The 23037-nt window shown below is 37.3% G+C and overlaps 3 protein-coding genes across 5 annotated transcripts in view; 1 reads left to right on the forward strand and 2 right to left on the reverse strand.

Moving 5' to 3' along the window:
* Positions 1–6244, reverse strand: part of GFM2 (G elongation factor mitochondrial 2) — a 46387-nt gene extending 40143 nt beyond the window's left edge. For all 3 annotated transcript variants that reach the window (XR_003792631.1, XM_029216408.1, XM_029216409.1), the window contains exon 1: positions 6113–6244. The gene's annotated coding sequence lies outside the window, so the exon portion shown is untranslated. The remainder of the gene's footprint in view (positions 1–6112) is intronic.
* A 7-nt stretch (positions 6245–6251) lies between these two features.
* Positions 6252–14173, forward strand: NSA2 (NSA2 ribosome biogenesis factor). The gene is made up of 6 exons (XM_029216414.1): positions 6252–6533; positions 8324–8511; positions 8602–8752; positions 10539–10718; positions 12531–12723; positions 13929–14173. The coding sequence occupies exons 1-6, from the start codon at positions 6531–6533 to the stop codon at positions 13994–13996; spliced, it is 783 nt and encodes a 260-aa protein (XP_029072247.1). The 5' UTR covers positions 6252–6530; the 3' UTR covers positions 13997–14173.
* Positions 14174–18282: 4109 nt separating this feature from the next.
* FAM169A (family with sequence similarity 169 member A) overlaps positions 18283–23037 on the reverse strand; it is a 60898-nt gene continuing 56143 nt past the window's right edge. The window contains exons 12-13 of the mRNA XM_029218149.1: positions 20549–20752; positions 18283–19165 (exon numbers count right to left, since the gene is read on the reverse strand). Of these exons, the coding sequence (XP_029073982.1) occupies positions 18617–19165; positions 20549–20752 (753 nt within the window). The 3' untranslated portion in view covers positions 18283–18616. The remainder of the gene's footprint in view (positions 19166–20548; positions 20753–23037) is intronic.

Here is a 23037-nt window from a genome sequence, read left to right on the forward strand (position 1 = left end):
TAGGAATAATATTTGTAGCTATCAAAAAGAAAATGTGCAATTCAGAAAATGAAAGCTCAAACTAAACATGAGAATATGGTCCCTTATTTTTTCAATATCCTTTAACTCTTCAAGAAAGATATGAAGAGGGACCTCCCTGGCGGTCCAGTGGTTAAGACTTCGCCTTCCAATGCAGGGGGTGCAGGTTCGATCCCTGGTTGGGGAGCTAAGATCCCACATGCCTCGAGGCCAAAAAACCAAACATAAAACAGAAGCAACATCTTAACAAATTCAATAAAGACTTTAAAAATGGTCCACATCAGGGCTTTCCTGGTGGCGCAGCGGTTGAGAGTCCACCTGCCGATGCAGGGGACACGGGTTCGTGCCCTGGTCCGGGAAGATCCCACATGCCGCGGAGCGGCTAGGCCCGCGAGTCATGGCCGCTGAGCCTGTGCTCTGCAACGGGAAAGGCCACAACAGTGAGAGGCCCACGTACCCAAAAAAAAGGTCCACATCAAAAAAACTTTAAAAAAGGAAAAAAGAAAGATATGAAGATACTGTAGAAAAAGATATACTGAAATTACAAAAATATATCATACCAACCAAAAAGCACTTTTTTGTAAAAATAAAAAACAGAATTAAGTATAGAAAGGTAAGCATCTACATGTTAACTTGGTAATTTCTCACTGATAGTATAAGTTTTTGGTTTATTTGTATATTGATTTTCCTAATATATTGATTTACCATATTTGTATATTGATTTACCATAAATATGTAAATATGTATTTCTACCATGTAAAAAATATACAGAAGTAAATCCTCTTCTTCTATGATCACGGAAACTAAGCATCTTTAGTTTAAAAACGCTTACTAAATATTCACGATGCATCAAGTACACTGTCAAAGCTATGAGAAATGCATGGAAGTATATGAGACTGAGGAAGGTGGGCAACAAGTAAACAGAAAAGGTTAAACCACTGTGCACCATGTTATGTAAGAAGGCATGTCAAAACTTATTATTATTCCTCCTAAAACTGCTCCTTTCTGTATCTTAAGACAGAAACATTCACTACCCTTATTTAGGAAGTCTCACCAAGTCCTTTTATTTCCTAAATATATCTTGAATCTATTCCCCCTTCTTCATTTCCAATGCCAAAGTTCAGAATGTTTGCAAAATCATGCACGTTAGATCCATGCTAAAACAGAACAATGGATTCTACCATAACAGAATACAAAAAGCTCACTAATATGGTTTGATCCCACATTGCAACTAACCTTTAAGAAACCATCACTTGTCAAAACCTGGTATAACATCTAAGACGGTCCACAATTTTCTGAAAAGACTATTAAAATACTCCTCCTTTTCCCAACCACATATATGTATGCTGCTAGATTTTCTTCAGACACTTCAACCAAACATTTTACAAATATATATACAGTAACATAATAAATACAGAAGCAGATGTAAACTGTTTTCTGTTAAGCCAGGCATTAAAAAGACTTGCAAAATTGTAAAGCAATATAAAACACTCTTCAAACAAAATGATTTTTGTTTTTGAAAATATAGATATTTTCATAAAAGTATATTAATTACATTAATATTTAATGGTTTATTATTTTTAATGAATTATTAAAACATTTTAAAGATTTGTTTTCATTTCTGGTATTTGAATATCAATTACAACCCATACAAACAAAACTGTTCATTCGGACTCATTTTTAAGTGTGAAGGGTTCCTACAGACCAAAAATTTTTTAAACTTATTCCAGCACTGTGTTTCTTGAAGTGACTGCCCATGATTATTTTACGTTATAAGTAAAAAAAAACAAACAAAAAAACTGAACAAATGTTAGAAACAATAGCCAACAAAATCTGTGATCTTGTAGTGTTGCTTATGATGAAATTATTTACACCAAAGTGTGAATTTAAGGAAAAATATTAAGTAATTAATAGCACAGGTAATTCAGTTGTCAGTCTTAAAAAAGTAGTACTCAGATCACTTAAGTGGGAAACACTTCTTGAATCCATTCTTGACACATACCTTTCAAGTAAACAACCTCATCTTGTCAATTCCCTACTTAAAAACCTGTAAAGGTTCTTAATACAACAAATTCTGTCCCTAACTACCTTCACAGCCTTGTACTCTCTTACTCCCTACTCTATTCCAGGAGCTCTAGCCAAAATTCCTCTAAAACACTGCGCTCTAACACCTTTGCATGTAATGGTGCCACTGTCTGAAAGCAGTCCTCAAATTCCCAAAGCCACACACCTGGCAAATTTCTATTCAGTATTTAAGCCCCAACTTGGAAGCCTTTCTTAATCTCCTACAAAGTTTTAATACTACCTTGTCTGTGTTTTCATAACACTTGGAACTTATATTTACTCATGACAAATGTGGTATTTCCACATTATCTCCACTACTGGGAGCTGCCCAAAAGGTGGGATTTTCTACCAGCAGCCTAGCACAATTCCTCAAACATTTTTTTGACCTATAAAGTCATTTAGGGCCCGCCACTGATTTTCTTCTTCCCCATGGCTCAATGATTTTCAACAAAAATGGTTTCCTACTGGTACTATCAAGTGAGTTATTCTACAAGGCCCAGACCTCCTTAGGCCTTGGACAACACATAAGTGTAACAAAGCAGGGCCCTCTGGGCCCTTCCCAGAACAGACTCCTCTCCCAAGTCCTCGGTCTGCCCCTTGTCTGTAGAAAAACTTTAGCCTCCTAGGGCTTCCCCAAGTTCCAAAGAATAAATTTAATAAGAGAAGTGAGAAAGTGCAGAAATAAAACAGTCAAACAAGACAAAATAATAATAGTTTAGCCATTAAACAAAGTCAAGGACCTTTAGTTCCTCCTAAAGGGCTACAGATAATATTCTGAGCCATGTCCTTTGAGTTATTTTGCAGATACTGAAACCCCCACCAGGTGGAAGAAGTTAACTATATGCTGCCCACAAGCATGTAGACACCAGAACTGTTGGAACCAAAAGGTTGATGATGTTGACTCCCGACTATCTCACCACCAACCAGTCAGAAGAGTGTCCATGAGATGATCACACACCCCACAATCCCCCTCCCTCTCCCTATCTTTAAAACCTTTCCCTGAAAGCCTCTGGGGAGTTTGGGTCTTTTAGGCACTAGCTACCTAGACTCCTTGCTTAGTGCCCTGCAATAAGTGCTGCAGTTTCCTTCACCACAACCCGGTGTCAGTAGACTGGCTTTATTGCGCTCAGGCAAGTGGACTCAAGCCTGGTTTGGTAACATAAGTACTCACTAAAAACTGTGACACCTGATGGTATAAAAACGGCAAGTAATGAGAAAAAAATAGGTAAATACCCATTCTACATTATCAACAAGTTCACAACCAATAAACAAAAGAATCCATGGACTATTTTTTTTTTTTTAAATCAGTAGACTATCACGTCTTTAAGGCTTAATACACAAAAACAGGAATCACGGGACACTAAAGTACAATCACAACATACATTAGCATAAAAGCACAAATGAAGATGTTGCTGATGATAAAGTAATGTAGGAAAAGAGATTCTAAAGCATCAAGTTAAAATAGTGTTTTCATACGGTATTTGTTACTGTACTTAGTAATTTTTCCTAAATTAGAAACTTCAATTTAGATTTGTGTCATATTCACTGTTTCTTAAAAAAGTATCAATATGAATTAGGCCAATATGTTCATTATTGATTAACATCAATCCCTAATGTCATCTTTGCTCTTTTTCTCTTTATATTGAATAGATCATCTCAAGCTATCTATCTAAACATTCATTTTCACTACAGAATTTATGTCACAAGTTCTAAAACAAGCTATTTATCTAAATTTTAAAAATTAGTTCTAGCCTTTAACTTCATTCAAGAAAAAAGCCTGGCAAATCAACTTTTACTCGCTAAAAAAAAATGCTCAGTAGTTAAAGATACTCTTAAATTTAAGTCACCTGGACTGAAAAAGCCCCTTCCAATTCCCTGTTCATCTAACATTCATTGGAGCAACACAAGGAGTTGATTACTGGAAACATGAAAATGAGTAACACATGATCCCTATCCTCAAGAAAAATATTAGGTTTAACAATCCTGCATATCACAATAGCAAACATTTCATTCATAATACTTTCTGCATGGCTCTTACTACTGTACCTGTTCTTCCTCTTTTAACACAAATAAGCTTCATTTTTTAACACCATGCAATTTATAAAGCAGCTCTCACATCTCCTGGCTTTTTCTTCTAAACTATACCAATAAATACTGTCAAAGTTTCATACAGATCGAAGGAATACATTTTTATGCTTCTGACTGCCAAAATGCAAAGACTGGGTATCTAGTATATACTTGTAGATGTACCAAAGTAGTGATGATACCCAACTTGGCTACTGCCAGTTACACAGGAAGAAATTTTTTAAGAGATCTTTTTGCTGACATTGATCAGTTTAGGCCATTTTTATCCCACCATCACAGCTGAAAGAACAAATGATAACCCACATAGCAATAACTTTGCCTTGTCTATTTCACACAAATCAAAATGTGACTATTGCTTAACCTCTAAAACATTTATTTTCTATTTCTGATTCAGAAGAGAAAAGGGCATTATGGCTTTGAGAGTTGTAAATGAAAAAACATGAGTTCACAATTTAAACAAACCTATTAAAAATTTCTGTAAACTGACAGGAAACAGGGTAAATCTCACAATGTTAAGCAAAAGAAACCAACACAAAAAAGTTCATACTATATGATTCCATTATGTCAAGTTTAAAACAGGCAAAACTAATCCATTCTGTTAGAAGTCAGGATAGTGTGTACCCTTGGGAATGACAGTTACTAGGAAAAGGCACGAGGAGGGCTTCTCAGGTGTAGGTAATTTCTTGATTTGGGTGCTGCTTATACAGGTATATTCAGGTTTTGAAGAATCCACTAAGAACGTTCATCTACAATATGCATTTTTCTGCCTGTCATAATTATTACAATCAATAAAGTCTTTTTAAAACTCTCCATAAACTTTTAATTATACCAGAAATGTCAAGTGGGCCCTTTACTTGTGGTGGAAAACGCCAGACTAGGCTTTACAGTCAGAGGACTTGCTGGAGCCCCAAGTTTTCTGTGATCTCTGACAAGTCACTTCAAATCTGAGCCTGTCGTTTCATCTATCACATCACAGGATCCACATGAGAAGTAAATTCAATTATCAACAAGAATTTATTTACTGTGTGTCTACCACTGCCTTCTAAGTAATGGGGTTAAAAGTAGTGAAGAAAAAACAATCCAACAATCCCTTCCCTCATCCTGTCCCTATCCTAATCAGTGGATACAAACAATAAACAAAATAAATAAATAAAATACATAGCATCTCCTATGGTGACAGGTGCTACATCAAAGAATTAAGCAGGAAAGGGGAACTGGGGCAGTAGTAACTATAAAAAAGGAGCTCATGGAAGGTCTCAATAAAACAGTGACCTGAATCAGGTAAGGAAGGCAATACCAGGGGGAAGTGTATCCCAGGAAGAGAGATTACATAATTTACTATACTTGAAAATATACAAACGCTAGTTAGAATTAGTTCGGGTTTTAAAGGAAATAAGTCCCATTAGAAGATGAAGACTTAAAAAAAAAACTGCCTCAAATCCAAGCTCTAAGACTTAGGGAGACGAATAACAATGACGTTCCAGACCGTGAGGGTAATTAAGGGAACTTCAACGACCGTACATTAAAATGTAAAAACCGACAGCTTTCCTCGGTACCACTAGAGGACCACTAGATGCAAATCCACTCGGCACCGTCCTGGGCACCAAAAGGCCTCAGGAATTTCAGAAATTAGTCCGGAAAAACAGGACGTTGTCTTTCTTTTCTGACAGCTGTTAAGGCCCAGTAATTTACTTTCCTCTACAGTAAGTTTTCATTCCCCTGCATCCTTCTCAATTGTGTACACATTACACACGATGACAGGAATCAAGACCAGTCGCTCTCGCCAAAGGCGAGAGAGAAAGGCCCACACGTGGGCGGACACCGAGGTGATGGGGCGAAGGCCCTGCAGTCCTCGTGCTTGCCTGGCTGTAGCATCCTGTAAGGTCGCCAATGGCCATCGTGGGCCTAGGCACGCAGGAGTCACACGGCGCGGCCCCGTACCCACCTGGCACTTGGTCGCATTCCGGAGGTCGGCTTTTTCCCGCCGGGCTGGTGAGAGCCGAGGTATGGGCTGCACCCTACAGTGCAAAGGCCTCACTTCGCGACGCCCTAACTCAGAGAACACCCTACCCGTGAGCGGAACTTACGTCTTCTTCCCTCTGCCTCAGGCGACGCCGCTTTTCACCACTTCCGGCGGTGCCCCACTCAAAAGCCGCCGGCCAGCAACTTCCGTCCTTCTAGCTGAAAGTGGAGAACGGCGGCTCGGAACGGCTGTGTGGCGCTTTCTCTGGAGTCGGTCGAGTTACAAGCGTCCTTTTCCTGCCGCGGGTGGCTTGGAGTCGGCTCGTGGGTCTCTAAGACCAGAAAATTGAGAGCTTCTTTGCGCCCCGGCGGCTGCACCCGGTGGCTCGGCGGCCGTCACCATGGTGAGAAGGTCGCCTCGGGAGCTCGCCGCTTAGGGCGTCAGAGGTGGCGGGGCCTGGGGGTCCAGGGGCGCTGGGGTTAGCGGTGAGGGCTGGTAGGCGGAAGTGAGGTGCAGTTGAGGGAAAGAGAGTGGGGTGCGCTCCGAGGAGCGAAGACAACTTCAGTCTCGGGCCATAGAGTGGGGTATTTGCCCGAGCACAGGCTTTTAGAGCCAGACAGGTTTCACTCTGTTAAATTCCTGGCTTCGCCCAAAGTTGTGTGACCATCAGTGCCAGAGCCTAGTGATAACTCTATACCGTATAGAGTATAGAGGAAACCGAAGGTATGCCCTGCCACCGGCCAAGCAGCTAATGAATTGCAGAGCCGGGCTTATAGCCCAGATCTGACTGCCAGACCCTTTGTCTTTCTACTACATGTCTAATCTCTGTTTCTCTGCAAAGTGGCATTCCATATACCTTTTTCATGGTTGCTGCCAGGTGTATGTGATAGCAATTGAAAACACCACACAAGATACCTAGTACCTTGTTGAATGTTACATAGCATTATTCTCCGTGCTGGAGTTGGCTTTACACCGTTGTTTTATTTTTGTAGTCTTAAAGTACAAATAGACTGGGGCTGCGTGTTGAAATAAAACAATATTGGTATATAAGATAAAACAGGCACTTAAAAAGCGAAAGGGGATCCCATACATTGCTCATGAAACGCAAAATAGTACAGCCACCTTGAAAACAGTTGGGCATATGTCCACACAAAGACTTATATGCAAATGTTTACTCACTAAGAACTGGAAACAACCCAAATATCCATCAACTGGTAAACGAATAAACAAACGGTGGTATATCCATAAAATGACTACTTGTCAAAAGAAATGAAGTATGGATACGTGCAACAACATAGGAGAATCTCAAAAGCCTTATGCTAAGTGAAAGAAGCTAAATGCAAAAGGCTACATACTGTAGATTCCATTTACATTTCATTCTGGGAAAGGCAAAACTAGGACAATAGATATCAGATTGGAGATGGATAAAGAGGATTGACTTCAAAGGGGAACTTTCTGGGGTGTTGGAAATATTCTCAATTTTGATTGTGGTGGTTACAGAGCTGTGTAGCTTGTCAAAACTTACAACTCTATATCTACACCTAAGAAGGGCACACTTCATTGTATGTATGTAAATTATACTTCAATAAAACTGAGTAAAATGTTATTAAATTTTTAAAAAGTATGATGATGATATTGAAAGACCAGATTATCAATGTTCAGAAGAGAGAGATCCTAGAATTAGATCATCCCTTTTGTGGTCCAGTGGATTTTGGACAGTTCTCTTCAATGAACAGTAACTTTCACTGAGTTTATTACAGATGTAAATCCTGATGCCTCATATCATTCAGGATCAAAATTTATTTAACTTACATCATGTGATTAGGCTTAATAGTGCAAGAGTTATTTAATCAAGTGATCAGTGGATGACCTAGGACCTTCTATACTTTATATGCTACTCAAAAGAAAGTATTTTAGGGCTTCCCTGGTGGCGCAGTGGTTGAGAGTCCGCCTGCCGATGCAGGGGACACGGGTTCGTGCCCCGGTCTGGGAAGATCCCACGTGCCACCGAGCGGCTGAGCCGGTGAGCCATGGCCATTGGGCCTGCGCATCTGGAGCCTGTGCTCCACAACGGGAGAGGCCACAACAGTGAGAGGCCCACGTACCGCAAAAAAAAAAAAAAAAAAAGTATTTTAGAATAATTCTGTCAGTGATTTTTTTTAAATTAAAGTAACACTTCTTGCGTCGTTATAGCCACAAAATGAATATATCGAGTTACACCGTAAGCGCTATGGATATCGTTTGGATTACCATGAGAAAAAGAGAAAGAAGGAAGGTCGAGAGGCTCATGAACGTTCAAAGAAGGCAAAAAAAATGATTGGTCTGAAAGCTAAGCTCTACCATAAACAGCGCCATGCTGAGAAAATACAAATGAAAAAGACGTAAGTGATCATTTATTTGTTGTACCAAGTTAGTATTTCGAGTAATAATTATTAAAACCAATAATCCTGAATCTTTTTCATTCTTGGTAGTATTAAGATGCATGAAAAAAGAAACACCAAACAGAAGAATGATGAAAAGACTCCACAAGGAGCAGTACCTGCATATCTACTGGACAGAGAGGGACAGTCTCGAGCTAAAGTACTTTCCAATATGATCAAACAAAAACGAAAAGAGAAAGCGGTAAGCAATAAAAATTGAAGTCTTTATTTTTGTTGCTGTTGTTCATGAGAATTATTTAAATACATATTTGAGGTTCTTAGTTTTGTTTCTTCAGTTAAATGGAAAAATGAAGTCCAACTATTCCCATTATTTAGATGTGGAAGTCTTTGTAAGTTTCATTTTATATAAAATGTTTAATAAAAAAATGTGCTTTCTCACCATGAGAACATTCAACAGGATTTAAAATTTTTTTTAGAATGCCATGTGTCTTTAGTTTTAAAAAATTATTTAAAACAGCTTCTTATACTTGACAACTCCTAATGTTGTGCTGTTGTGGAGAAGGATACAACTGCTTCTTGTTTTTGTTGCCCTGCAGTGCCAAAACTGGTTAAAAAGTAGAATAGTGGAAAGCATCCTAAGTGATTTGACTTAGATAAAAATAGAGCAATTAAAAAAAATAAATACTTCTGGGTTGCACTTGGTGTCAAATTAAGTTAAATTCTGCTAAAAGCAGAGAAAAAGAGATAGATACTATTTTTAAACACCTGTGGATAGATTGACAGAAATCTAGGTATCAGCAGAATATGCAGTATCTGCATTTAAAGAACTTAGTCTCCAGATTGGATTTTTAAAATCTTATTGCTTATTTTTTGATATGTAAGTATCAAAATTAGAATGGTAGAACTTTAGCACCAAAAGAAACTTCAGAGATTATCTACTTAACCCCTCTTCATTTTACAGATGAAGAGACTGGAATCTAGGAGGTTGTAAATCACTCTTCACAGGCGCTTATCTGTGAAATGGTAGAGTTGCTTCTAGAACCTATGCCCTTAGTGATAGGTCCAGAATTTTTTCTACTGTCTTGCACTGCTTCCATTTTTTCATGGAATCTGCATTCTAGGGAGGTACAAAATATGGGGTGATGATTTCGTCTTACTAGTAAATGTAATCTAAAAATCCATTCAAGGTAGAAATATAAAGATATGTTAAGAGGTGGAGACAGTTTACAATAATCAGGACATGGAAGCAACCTAAGTGTCCATCAACCGATGAATGGATAAAGAAGATGTGGCACATATATACAATGGAATATTGCTCAGCCATAAAAAGAAATGAAATTGAGTTATTTGTAGTGAGGTGGATGGGCATAGAGACTGTCATACAGAGTGAAGTAAGTCAGAAAAACAAGTACCATATGCTAACACATGTATATGCAATCTAAAAAAAAAATTGGTTCTGAAGAACCTAGGGGCAGGACAGGAATAAAGATGCAGACGTGGAGAGTGGACTTGAGGACACAGGATGGGGGAGTGGTGGGCTGGGATGAGGTGAGAGAGTGGCACGGACATATATACGCTACCAAATGTATAATGGCTGGCTGGTGGGAAGCAGCTACATAGCACAGGGAGATCAGCTTGGTGCTTTGTGACCACCTAGAGGGGTGGGGTAGGGAGGGAGACACAAGAGGGAGGGGATATGGGGATGTGTATATACGTATGGCTGATTCACTTTGTTATACAGTAGAAGCTAATGCACCATTGTAGAGCAATTATACTCCAATAAAGATGTTAAAAACAAAAGGTGGAAACAGTCTTCCAGTTTTACCCTATTAACTATTTAGTAGTAAACTTAACTAGTTCCAATTAACTTCAGGAGACAGTGCAGATCTCTAGAAAAAAATTGAGCCAAAATGTTGTTGGTTACACAAAAAAGTGAATCTACTACTTTGTACAACTAAAAAATATTTGACTTTTTATTCTCATTGTCTTTTACTAAGAATATAAATTTTAACTGTGGCCTGTTTTAGGGAAAATGGGAAGTCCCTCTGCCCAAAGTTCGTGCCCAGGGAGAAACAGAAGTATTAAAAGTTATTCGAACGGGAAAGAGAAAGAAGAAAGCCTGGAAGAGGATGGTTACTAAAGTTTGCTTTGTTGGAGATGGCTTTACTCGAAAACCACCTAAATATGAAAGATTCATTAGGCCAATGGTAAGACCCTGCTAGAGTGCGATGGCTTAAATATCATTTCCTATGTTAAACTGGATAAAGTACTTGACAGTTTCCTGAAATTCCTAAAACTGATAGAAAAGAACAGGTTGGAAGATGTTTTTAGGCTATTTTTGTTACTTTAAGTTACTGATGGAATTGGTTAGCACTCTTCCACTACTGTCAAGAACCTTGTCTTCAGCTTCATAGGATATTTGAGATGAAAAGGAAGTTTCATTACAGAGATTGTCAGTGAATCTTGACTTTTAAATATGACATATTAGAATCTTCATTTTCCACAGTCATTTTACTCATTGAACAAGTGATCTACTATGTGCCTGACACTTGTCTTTGAGAACAGTTAGAGAATGAGTACAATTGTTTTTTCAAGAGTTAATTCCAGTTTAGTAAGGGAACTATCTTAATGCTTTTGAAAATACTTAGTATGCAGTCATTGACAAAAGAGAATATTAAAATGGGACTTTAATTTCTGTTGACAGCAGTGATGGTCAAAACCAATCTCCTCTCCACCTCCCCAAATAAAATTGAAGATATATTTCTGCAGAATGTCTTTAAACAGAATGAATTAATCTGCCCACTGGATACCAGCCTGCTTACAAAAACAAAGAGGGGAAAGTTGGCAGTGTTACTCTAGCTCTCAACCTGAATAATTTTCAGTGAATTAAAATGTTGTCAAACAGCCTGCTTCTATAAAAAAAAAAAAGTTCTATTGGAACACAGCCGTGCCTGTTCATTTACATATTGTCTATGGCTATTTTTTTCTACAGAGTTTGAGGACAGTATTTGTAACAGAGACCATGTGGCCTGCAAAGCCTAAAATAAGAGCTTCACTGTATGGTTATTTACAGAAAATGTTCACCCATCCCTGGATTCCATCATGGACTCCCCTTATTTTGATTGTATATTCATAATCTTCTAAATACCTTTTGGTAATCTTAACAAGTTCTACAGGGAGAGAATATACTAGTCAAGGTGTTCTAGGCTTTCTGTAGTTTGGCAGATATGTTTCTTATTGTGAATTAATCATATGGCATTCTGAATGTTATGTAAGCTTGACTAATGAGTCTGTTACTAAGAATTTGATTTACTGTCATTTGCCCCCTTCCCCCCATACAGGGAAAAATCAGATTTAAGAGATTGCAAAGTGTTGTGGCTTCTAAAGTGCCTTCACCCCAGAAGACCGTATCTAGGTGACTGGGTGAATCTGGTCTCTGTAACAGAGATCTCTCTGGGCTCTCTCCAGTTTTTGACCAGTATTAACCATCAACGTAAAGAAAGCTGACAATCTTTCATCATGGAAGGTGGCTGAAGTATACAGACTTGGAATCAAGATACTTAAGTTTGATTCCACCCTCACACTATTTAGCCTGGGAACAAGTTATTTAACCTGCTGATCCTTGTTTTTATCGTTTAAAAAAAAAATAGGGAGAGTTGTAAGGCTATCACGTTTAAATGGTGCTGTTTGTGAGCTCTAGCATAGTGCCTGGCATGTAGCAAGTCCTCAGGAAGTATAGGTAACTGGACAGGAGAAAATCTGAATATGATGCTAGGTAGCTGTTCCATGGTGAAAACTTTTCAGAAGTATGTGTTTGGGTTTTTCCCCCACATACTTTTCCTGTTAACTATGAGGTTTTTAGTCTGTAGAATTAATTCTAAGTATTTTCTTCGATGCCTTAAGATTAGACACTCAATCCTTTTGGGGCAGGGTGGGGAGATGATTGGAAAAGATAAGCAAAAAGGATCAATATTCATCATTAACATTTTCGACTCAAAACACTGTGTTTGACTTACTAGGGATTACGTTTTAAGAAGGCCCACGTAACACATCCTGAACTGAAAGCCACCTTCTGCCTGCCGATACTTGGTGTGAAGAAGAATCCCTCATCCCCACTATATACAGCTTTGGGTGTTATTACCAAAGGTACTGTTATTGAAGTGAACGTGAGCGAGTTGGGCTTAGTGACACAAGGAGGCAAGGTCATTTGGGGTAAGTACAATTTTGAATATGGGGCTGCTAATGTTATAATCCTAAGATAGAAGTTTTTAAGTTGACATAAAGTATAGAGCAAATTTTAATGCAATTAAACTTGATGTGAATCAGATTTAAATCTTTAGGAAGAACACTGTAGAGAGTTATGAATGCAGTTCTTCTTTAGTTTACTGGTTTCAGTTACGTAAGGTTTACTACATTGCTAGATATTTTTTTGATGCTTTTTATTTAAAAAGATATGAGAAAAGCAGATGGGAAATTGTAACTGAAAAATATTGGAAGAAAATAAATTGCCCACAAATGGGGGAAGGGAGGCAGACAGCGAACACTGTAGCCACACTATTTCAGTAATAATTAAAGCCTGAAATATGTCATGCAACAATTTTAAATTTTTTCTTCATTTTCTTAGTTTTCTGCTTTCAGTACCCAGATATTTCTAAACTTTAATGTTCTTTGAAACATTAATGTTCTTTTAAACTGTATAGCTTCTTGATTGAATCTTCAGTATGAGTCATTGGCACATACTTCATGTTAGTTGACCTCAGTTGTTTGTTTTAAATAAATTTATTTTTGGGCTGCATTGGGTCTTTGTTGCTGCGGGCGGGCTTTCTCTAGTTGTGGTTAGCCGGGGCTACTCACTGCGGTGGCTTCTCCTATTGCGGAGCACGGGCTCCAGGCGCGCGGGCTTCGGTAGTTGGGGCACGTGGGATCAGCAGTTGTGGCGCACAGGCTTAGTTGCTCTGCGGCATGTGGGATCTTCCTGGGCCAGGGCTCGAACCCGTGTCCCTTGCATTGGTAGGCGAATCTCAACCACTGCGCCACCAGGTAAGTCCCTTGACCTCGGTTTTAAAATAGGTTAAATTGATTTGAAACTTAGTTAATACTTGATGCTTTTTCCAGCAAGAATCGTGTGGAAAAGGAGCATTGCTCAGGTCAATCCATAAAGGCTTGTTAATATAACATAGTAACAGAATGAAGCTAGCCACCATTTATAAAAACAATATTTATATAAAAATTGTATGGAGAACTCAAGCTTGGTCTTGAGTGATTTCATTTTATAAAATCTCATTTATATACTATGGTCATCCATTTTTTCTTTCTTAAAAGTGGTAATTGTAAATAATTTGGGCAAAGATTATATGTATTCTTTAAAGGTAATTTTTATTAGCTAACATCCCTCCTTTTTGTTTTGTTTTCCTTAGGAAAATATGCCCAGGTTACCAACAATCCTGAAAATGACGGATGCATAAATGCAGTCTTACTGGTTTGACAGCAGATACATACAAATAACTCCTTATAATTATTGAAGACTACACACCAATCAGGAAACCATTACTCTGATATTTCTGAATACTGCCAATCAGCCTTACATGTCTGCAGTCATCAAGAAAACTATTTATTCTATTGTTTTAAAAAAAAAAAGATTAAAATGGCCTAGCTTTACAAATTGGTCTTTTGCGTCTGTTTAGCGTTTAGATGTTCATCAAATTGCATGATTAAAAAATCAATTATAGAAATATCCTACTTTATCAGTATCTGTATTAATAAGTGGTACTAAGCAGTGTAGATCTGTCATTATTGGAAAAGCCAGTGCAGTCGAAAACACATTTTATCAAAGGTTTGTGCACACTTAACTGTGAGGAATAAGCCAAGAAACTTTTTGTCACATCTAAGACCTTACCTGAGGTCTCCTCCTCCTCACTGTAGATTATTAATCCTAAGAAATGTAGCATTAACACAGCATTTTAATGAAAATATAAAGTATATGAGAAGGCATACTACACTATAAAGTTCAAAAGGACTTAGATAAAACTTTTTACTTCTAATTATTCCTATAGTAAGTCAGGGAATTAGTATTTTAAACATTTCCCCCCTCTCATTCATCATATATAATGCCATATACTTGGAACTGTATTTTCTACTCAAGATAGATACATGAAAAAAACACCAACCAAAATGTTTATACTTTTAGCATTTCCTGTATTCTAAAGTTAGGGTAGTGTATTTATATTTTTAAAGTGGTAAAAATTTAAGTAATTCCAGGTAAAATAGTTTTAAAAAGAAAAAGGCTGCACTGATGCCCTTAAAGAGAAATTTATTTGCAGTTACTTAGATAATATTAAAAAGGTCATGTTTTAGTCAAAAGCACATTTGTGATTTGAGTTATGTTTGTGACTTTGAGCTTTAGGGTGTCTATATATTATATTAATTTATAATCACATTAATTGTTTTCAATTCTGTTTATTTTTTTTAAGTCTGTCTTGAAAGTACAACCAATGTGATTGTGCCTTAAACGAAATCAGTGTCTAAACAAATTCAATATCTAAACACATCTTCACCAATGAACTTCGGGGAAAGGGAAGGAATTTCAAAACACAGACCAGGAAACAATCACAAAATATAGGTTTAATTACTACTGTTAAAACTAAAAAAAAAAAAAATTAGGAAAAAAGAAACTACCAAGAAAACAAACGTAAGTACTTGAGTAAGTCTTGCTATTCTGAATAATGTAACATCTTTTCTAAATTGTATAAACACAGCAGAAGTTTTAGAACACACAGACACTAAGGAAAAGAAAGGCTAGTTCCTTGGGAATTACTATCCAGTATGATACAATTACTTCAGGATAACAGAAGCAGAACCTTCCTTACAATTAGATTTTAACAAATGATTTTGCCACTAATAGAAATGGGGAATGTGTGAATGACAAATTTTGGAGGGTGAAAGAAAAAAAATTACTGAAGGTAAGCACTGGATACAGAACTGAGGTTTGCTTATTTTTCACAACTAAAAATAAGCAAGTTAAACTATCTGTACAAATAAAGCTTGATACTAAGTATGCAAACAGAAGCATAAACATTTGTAACTAACCACACCCATGAAAGACTGGGTTAACACTTCAAACACGGTATTGCAACTAGTGGACATACAGGGCAGAAATTTCTAAAATACTGTTACACAGGTGAGTAATGTTAGTATAAATTCTTTATTTACATTAAAATCTGTTTCAGTTTGCTGGTGTGACCAAACCTTAGAAGGTAATCCCTAAGGGTGAGTCAGAATGTAAGAGCAGGTATTTAGATACCAGGTAAAGGCTCAATTCGAGGCAATCATAAACCGTCAAGATATTTTTCTAAAGTCACTGAAACCATTTTAGGTGGTGTTCTGGTGGTCAGCTAAAAGTGAACCATTAATCACTAGTAGTTTTTATCCTTGCCATGATAATTTTCTGCACTGATTGGAAACACCATGAATAGAGACACATTTTAAGTAGTAGAAGATTGACATTCTGTCATGCTATTTGATTTTATAAAAAATCATAATAGACCCTCTCACTGTTAAAAGTTGTAGAGGAACTTTATAATAAATTCTTAAATATATTTCTGTGATGTCTAGCAATTGAATAAACTTGAAAGAACTAAAATTTTTGCTAATAACTGCTTTATATTACACAAGGAAATATATATGTATTTACACAAACTGAACTGAACTCCCTTCTCCACAAATAAGACTTCTAAACAGAAAAAAGTTCACAAAGGACTATAGAATGTGACTGGACACTTAACAACTAGACTACCTGGTTGAAATCAGATTTCAGTCCTCTGTCATTCTCAGAGTTTTTCTAATGCCTTTTGCAAAAAGTACAAGTAATGTGATTAAGTTTTATTTAGATTCCTTATTGAGGATAAATTGTTATAAATTCTACACTCACTCACTGAGCATAGAACTCATTGTTACTGAACATGAAAGTTAGGTTTTTTTCATGTGACCTAACTTTCCTCTACCAACTATAAACTCCAAAATAACATTTTCTGTCAGAGATAATATGGACAAAAATTGTGTGCTGAGCAGAAAGTTTTGAAACTGCTTAAAATGCACCTACTGTTTAAACCAAACAAGTTTAACAAGTTTATACTGCGAGTCCTTAGTGGTCATATAAATAAACATTTCTTTTTTGTAAACCTCGGCAACTATATTCACACATCGAGTTGTCATCGAATTAAACTACACCTTTTTAAAGAAAGTATTTTAAAGAGAACAATGAAGAATCCAAGTAAAAAAGTAGGTGTTAGGTTTTTAAATCTATTTTAAGAAATTAAAAATGGAAAGGTTAAGAATTTACTAAATCCTTATTTCCCTAATTGTGGTATTAACAAAAATTTCTCACAAAATGTATAAAACAGCATAAACATTCAACAGATAACACTAATATTAGTCATACTTATTCTTTCACTTGATTAGCATTTGTTGGGAAAACAAATGGCCAAAGTGCTTAATTTTCATTTAGAATGGAATAATCTGGCCTAACTGACCAATAATTAAAGAAAATAGTAGAGGATACAAGTATTCAAAGTTTTACACGAATAAGGAGGGTTTGCTATTTTGTCTGCTAAAGATTTTTACCTCAACTTTAAATTTTCCTAAAATGCCAACATCCCAAAATAAAATTTAGTATCATCTGACTGTAGACTGAATAAACCTTCAACATCAATCCTTAGCACCTCAAATAATGACACAAAGTCATAACATTTTTTTTTCATGTAAGGACCAAGCAGTTTTAAAAACGATCTAAATGGCCTCAAAGCATTCTCAAACTTACATGAAAATTTGAGTACACATAATACTTCCAAAGAGTAGGACTGTTTTAAGATTCTCTTTGGATTCTAAGGATAACCATTTTGTTCATTTTTAAATAAATTATTATACAAAAATAAACAATTGAGGATGTTCTTTGTTTTTAGTTTACCCAGGCAAAGGCAACCACAATGTACACACAGGCTAGATTATAACCTGTCCGCACAGAACAAATCAAGAGTGAGCAAGCCAAAAGGGACAAACGAAGCCTCCAATTTGATTTAAGCTCTTGTAACTATGGCTCCTAGAGCAGCTTATTCCTGCCATCTAGGTCTAAGATTGTGGGGCGCAGTTCCAAACCTACCAAAAATGGAAGGCAAGGGCATAAGCTGGCAGGCAGGCAAAAAGATCTTTTGACAGGAATCACTCCATGAGTTAGGGAAGTGGATGAAAGTGAGGGGAATATAATGAAGATTCTAGAATAAAGGCAGTGGCAGGATTAAGGAGAAGCCTTAGGAAGGGTTCTCACACTTCTAAAGTATACATGTTAACTGGGTGAGGACAAAAGTACAGTCCCCAGATTCAAATGAAATTTTAAATAATTATACGAGTGCCTACAGGCCAGAGTTAAATCCCTAGCAGTACTGTTAATATCAGATGTTATCAAGAGTGAACTGGAAACAGATTTTGTTTGTGCCTTTCCAGACATTGAAGTCAAAGGAAGAAATTGCACCTACAACTAAGAACTAAGAGGCCAAAATACCACCTTCATAAACCTTTGACCATAAATTTCCAAATTTGTGCTCTCATTTAGTTGAAGTTGCATTTATCCTAATTTACTGACATTTTTGTTTAAGCATGCCTACATTTTAAAAAATGGTGATTAGTTTTGAAATTTAAATCTTCTAGAACCTTCACCAAGATTACTATTAAAACCCTTAGTATAAAAGATTTCTGTGATCCTTACAATTGATGGAAGCCCTACTACTTTCATTTTTTAATTTATATTTTGTGAAATATTAATGGTCAGATATCCCCAATTGCTAAAGAAAATATAGTATGATCTGGTTTCCCAAAATCGAAACATGGTTAATAAAAATAAAAAAAATTGTATTTACACAAAATAGCCTGAAAAATTAAAAAGAACGGTGAATCCTAGGTCCTACAGGGGAGGGAAAAGCGGCATCATAAATAAGTTCAAATTGAAAATTTGGAGTTTTTATCCTGTGCCCCATGCTATTTATTAACTGCCATATTTTAAAAACAACGATTACGTTACAAAGAAGAGGATTTATCATCCACATTTCTTCCTCATTCAGGTCAGCTTGGCTTTCTTCTTCGCAGGTCCTTTGTGCCCTTTGGCCTTTCTTCTTAAATTCCGCCTGTCGACCACAGGCACTTCCACTTCTATCTCCTCTGAGCTGCTATCCACAGTCTTCTCTGTTGACTGTGTCAACTGATCCAGCTGCTCAGAAGATGCTTCAGACTGCTCCTCTGACTGGTTCTTCTGTCCTGCATTCTGTGAAAATGGCACATCTTCAAGTTCAACCTCTATTAAAGAGCTCTGAGGAAGAGCTGGAGATGTTTCCTGGGGCTCAGCTACCCCCTCCTCACCCTGGTCTTCCAATGAGGCAGTAGTGTTGGGTGATACATTTTCAGGAATCGATTCTTCAGAAAATTCAGTTATCACGGAGTTTGGAAAACCACTGTCGGACCGTTCTTCATTTGGGATAGTAGCTACATTGTCTGAACTCCCAAAATGTGCTTTCTTTCTTGAAACTAGAGGCAGCCTCTCTTCAGTGTGCCCCTTGTCATCAGATGGGCCTTCATCTAGCAACATTTCTGAGTCAGTTACATGTGAAGTCTAAAAACAAAAAACCCGGTGAACAACTTTTGCAATATAGTTCTTACATAAATTATTCTCAGACACTAATATGCAATGACCCTGAACTACATTTTAAAGAATTCAGTACTCACTACTTCTGTTAATCATGTGCACATGTTCTGAATACAGCTCAATTTCTTCGAAACTGTCTTACATAATTTGGATTCATTAAGTTCTTGCTTTAAAGATGCAATAAAAGTAATGATTTTACCCCGAAAAGTACTTAAGGCACAAACTTTATGTCAAGATTCTTCAAAACCATGAATCAACTCAGTTTTTAGTTTCCTGGTGTTACTGGAGCCAGAACCGAGAATCCTGGGACTTGACACTGTGCTACCCCACTGAGTTTGACTATTAGGTGAAAGGTGAGGGCAGCGAAAATTTTATTCATGTAATTATGTGAGACACTAATAAAATAATGCTATACAAGAGTTTTTTACCCTTAAATTGGAATATTCAAAAGTAGAAATTAAATTTCCTTTTTGATGTGGCACCTATATATACAATGGAATATTACTCAGCCATAAAAAAAGAATGAAATCTTGCCATTTGCAACAACATGGATGAACTTAGAGGGGATTATGCTTAGTGACATAAGTCAGACAGAGAAAGACAAAAACCATATGATCTCATTTATATGTGGAATCTAAAAAACAAAACAAAATGAAAACAGACTCAGATAAAAAGAACAAATGGGTGGTTGCCAGAACGGAGGGAGTGAGGGGACTGAAAGAGGTAGGGGATTAAGAGGTACAAACTTCCAGTTACAAAATAAACCACGGGGATGTAATATATAGCATAAGGAATATGGTCAACAATATTGTAATAACTTTATATAGGGAACAGATGGTTACTGGACTTACAGTGGTGATCATTTCATAATGTATGCAAAATCAAATCACTATGTACTACACATGAAACTAATATTGTACATCAACTATATTTCAATAAAGATAAATAATTAAATTTCTTTCAAAATATTCCATCAAGTTTTCCCCACTAATCTAATCTGTCTCCCTAATTAAAACAAATTAAAATGACAGTACTGGTCACAGACTATGTAAGTAATAGGTATTCAAATATTTGGTAAATAATGCTTTACCCATTTTTCTGAGCATTTCCTAAATCTACAAAGTGAAACTCATTTTGTCACCGTAAGTCAGACGAATGAAGTTACAAAGATTTGAATTTTAAAAAACATTACTGATTGCATCTTCTTAAAACACCCAATGTAGTAAAATTTATTTTTCCTGAAGGACTGTACATGTTAAAGTAGAGGAAGATATATATCCCGCACTGCCCTAGCCAAGTCACCAACACTGGACACTATAACTATAAAAAATTAGGATATTTCTCCATTACCTTATCCTGTGCAACAGCCTCAGGAGATTTTGAAGATTCTACCACCAGTGGAACAAGATTTGTAGAGTCTTCACTGGAATTAAAAGACTGCAATTTTAATTCTTCACCTAAAACTTCGCTAGTGGAGTCCTCCTCTTCTGTTATAAGTGAAGTCTTAAGAGTATCATCCATTATCTCACCATTCATAGGCTCTGATTCAGATTCCTACACCATCGAGGGCAAAAAAAGTCAGGACAAAATTACAGATTAACTTACTTGTCATACAAGGTGGGTCCATTCTCAGTCGCCCTGTCATGCACCAGGACTCAAGATACATTCTACCACGTTACAGGACACAGGTTAAGGAACAGCAGAGTCAGTAAGAGAAAAGAATCCATAAGTACCCCAATTTCCCTCTGTTCTCATGGAGAAAAGACAGGACCAGGATGCTCTATGGATCCAGTGTGGGTCTGAGATTCAGTGAAGAGACCCTGCCTCCTCCTTTCTCTTCCTCCATACAGGGCAGTGACAGGAAGAACCTTTTCAGTAAAAAGCCACCAGAGAATGTCTAGATTTGGTGCCAGCTCTTTACAGAACATCAGCTGCTAGGCACTTGGAATCCTTGGGGCCCCTGGGAAGTCACAGTTTAGCATGCAGGGGGAGGAAGCAGTAGCAGTCTTGTGGGAAGCTGAATTTGGGTACAGCTTCTTGCTGGGAGGAGAGAGCCCTCAGTCTTAGTGAGCTCATCCTTCTGTCAACAAAGGGTCATCTTTGAACAATGCTGCTCCTTAAATCACATTAAAATATGGAAAAGCGATTTGATAACACTAAGTCTCCAATTTCTGAAACTCCTCCTCCAAGGTTTATCAATTTACAAGATTTTCATTAACATCTAATATTTCTAATTAATCCTAATGACATTCTAATAATTAGAGATCATTTTATTTAATTATCATTTAAAAAATTAGAACACTGGGCTTCCCTGGTGGCGCAGTGGTGAAGAATCCGCCTGCCAATGCAAAGGACACGGGTTCTAGCCCTGGTCCGGGAGGATCCCACATGCTGTTGAGCGGCTAGGCCCGTGTGCCACAGCTCTGAGCCTGCGCTCTAGAGCCCGCAAGCCACAACTACTGAGCCCGCATGCTTAGAGCCCATGCTCCGCAGCAAGAGAAGCCGCTGTAATGAGAAGCCCATGCACCGCAACGAAGAGTAGCCCCCGCTCACCACAACTAGAGAAAGTCCACTAACAGCAACAAAGACCCAATGCAGCCAAAAATAAAATAAATTTAAAATAAATTAATTAAAAATAAAATAAAAATTAGAACACTGATGCACTCAAATTTTAAGAAATAGACTTGGCTGGATTATATAGAACCCCTGAAATCATATAATGAATGTTTTCCTAAGGGATACTGAAATCACAGACTTAAAAAAATTAATCTGGCCAGAGAGTATAAAGAATAAAGTACACACAGAAGGTAATTATAATAAAACTCACAAAAGGACCAACTACGGTAAGAGAAATGTTAAAAGGAAGAAAATGAGAAAGATATAGCAAAAATTTTTATTAAAAACCCCAGAATTTTGGTGAGTAACTACAAGTGAGAAGCAACAGAAGAGAAAAACTCAGTCCTTCAAGTTCTAGGTTTGGGAACAGAATGAAAAATAAGAAATAGGAAAAAAGGCTCAATAGAGAAGTGATAGGAAAGAACAGAGATGTTAAAATTTAAGATGATAAAAGACATCTGTCTAAACAGAATATTCAGAAGGCAAGTAATACTGAAGTCTGGATCAATATTGAAAGTCTGGAGTTATTGGTCATCCCCACAGAGATGACCATTCAGCCATTAGACTAGATGCATTTTCAAAAGAGAAGCATGAACAAAAGAGCAGAAAGTCAAGAACTGAGTCTTCTAGAATGCCCACAAATACAGGGGAAAAAACAGGAAGCAGAAGAGTCAAAAAGCAAATAAATAAAACCAAAACAAAACTTCAGAGAGAGGAAAACCAAGAAACCAGAACACAACAGTGTTAAAGCCAGGGTACTAGAGAATCCGGAGGAAGAGAGAGTAGTCAACCTAGGTAAGGAAACCCACCAGAATTGAGTGAAAGTGTCACTGGTGACCTACAAGAGTAGGTACTCACATGTATTGGTGGGCAAAAGAAACAGGTTACATGAAGGATGTACAGTATAATCTTAAATTTAAAAAGAAAAACAACCACAAAAATATACATTCCCATAGACATCTAGAAGCATATAAATCCCTTTTTTAAAATATGTGTTTGTGGCTTCCCTGGTGGCGCAGTGGTTGAGAGTCTGCCTGCCGATGCAGGGGACGCAGGTTCGTGCCCCGGTCCAGGAAGATCCCACATGCCGCGGAGCGGCTGGGCCCGTGAGCCATGGCCGCTGAGCCTGCGCGTCCGGAGCCTGTGCTCCGCAACGGGAGAGGCCACAACAGAGAGAGGCCCGCACACCGCAAAAAAAAAAAAAGTGTTTGTTTCCCTAATTT

This window comes from Monodon monoceros, unplaced genomic scaffold (assembly GCF_005190385.1).
Source record: "Monodon monoceros isolate NGI ecotype Baffin Bay Population unplaced genomic scaffold, NGI_Narwhal_1 Super_Scaffold_12, whole genome shotgun sequence".
Taxonomy (NCBI): domain Eukaryota; kingdom Metazoa; phylum Chordata; class Mammalia; order Artiodactyla; family Monodontidae; genus Monodon; species Monodon monoceros.

Bases quoted from the DNA above. Each gene is read 5' to 3' on its own strand.
- NSA2 (XM_029216414.1), top strand. The intron at 8,753-10,538 runs GTAAGCAATAAA...GGCCTGTTTTAG, and splicing joins AAAAACGAAAAGAGAAAGCG to GGAAAATGGGAAGTCCCTCT. The intron at 12,724-13,928 runs GTAAGTACAATT...TGTTTTCCTTAG, and splicing joins AGGAGGCAAGGTCATTTGGG to GAAAATATGCCCAGGTTACC.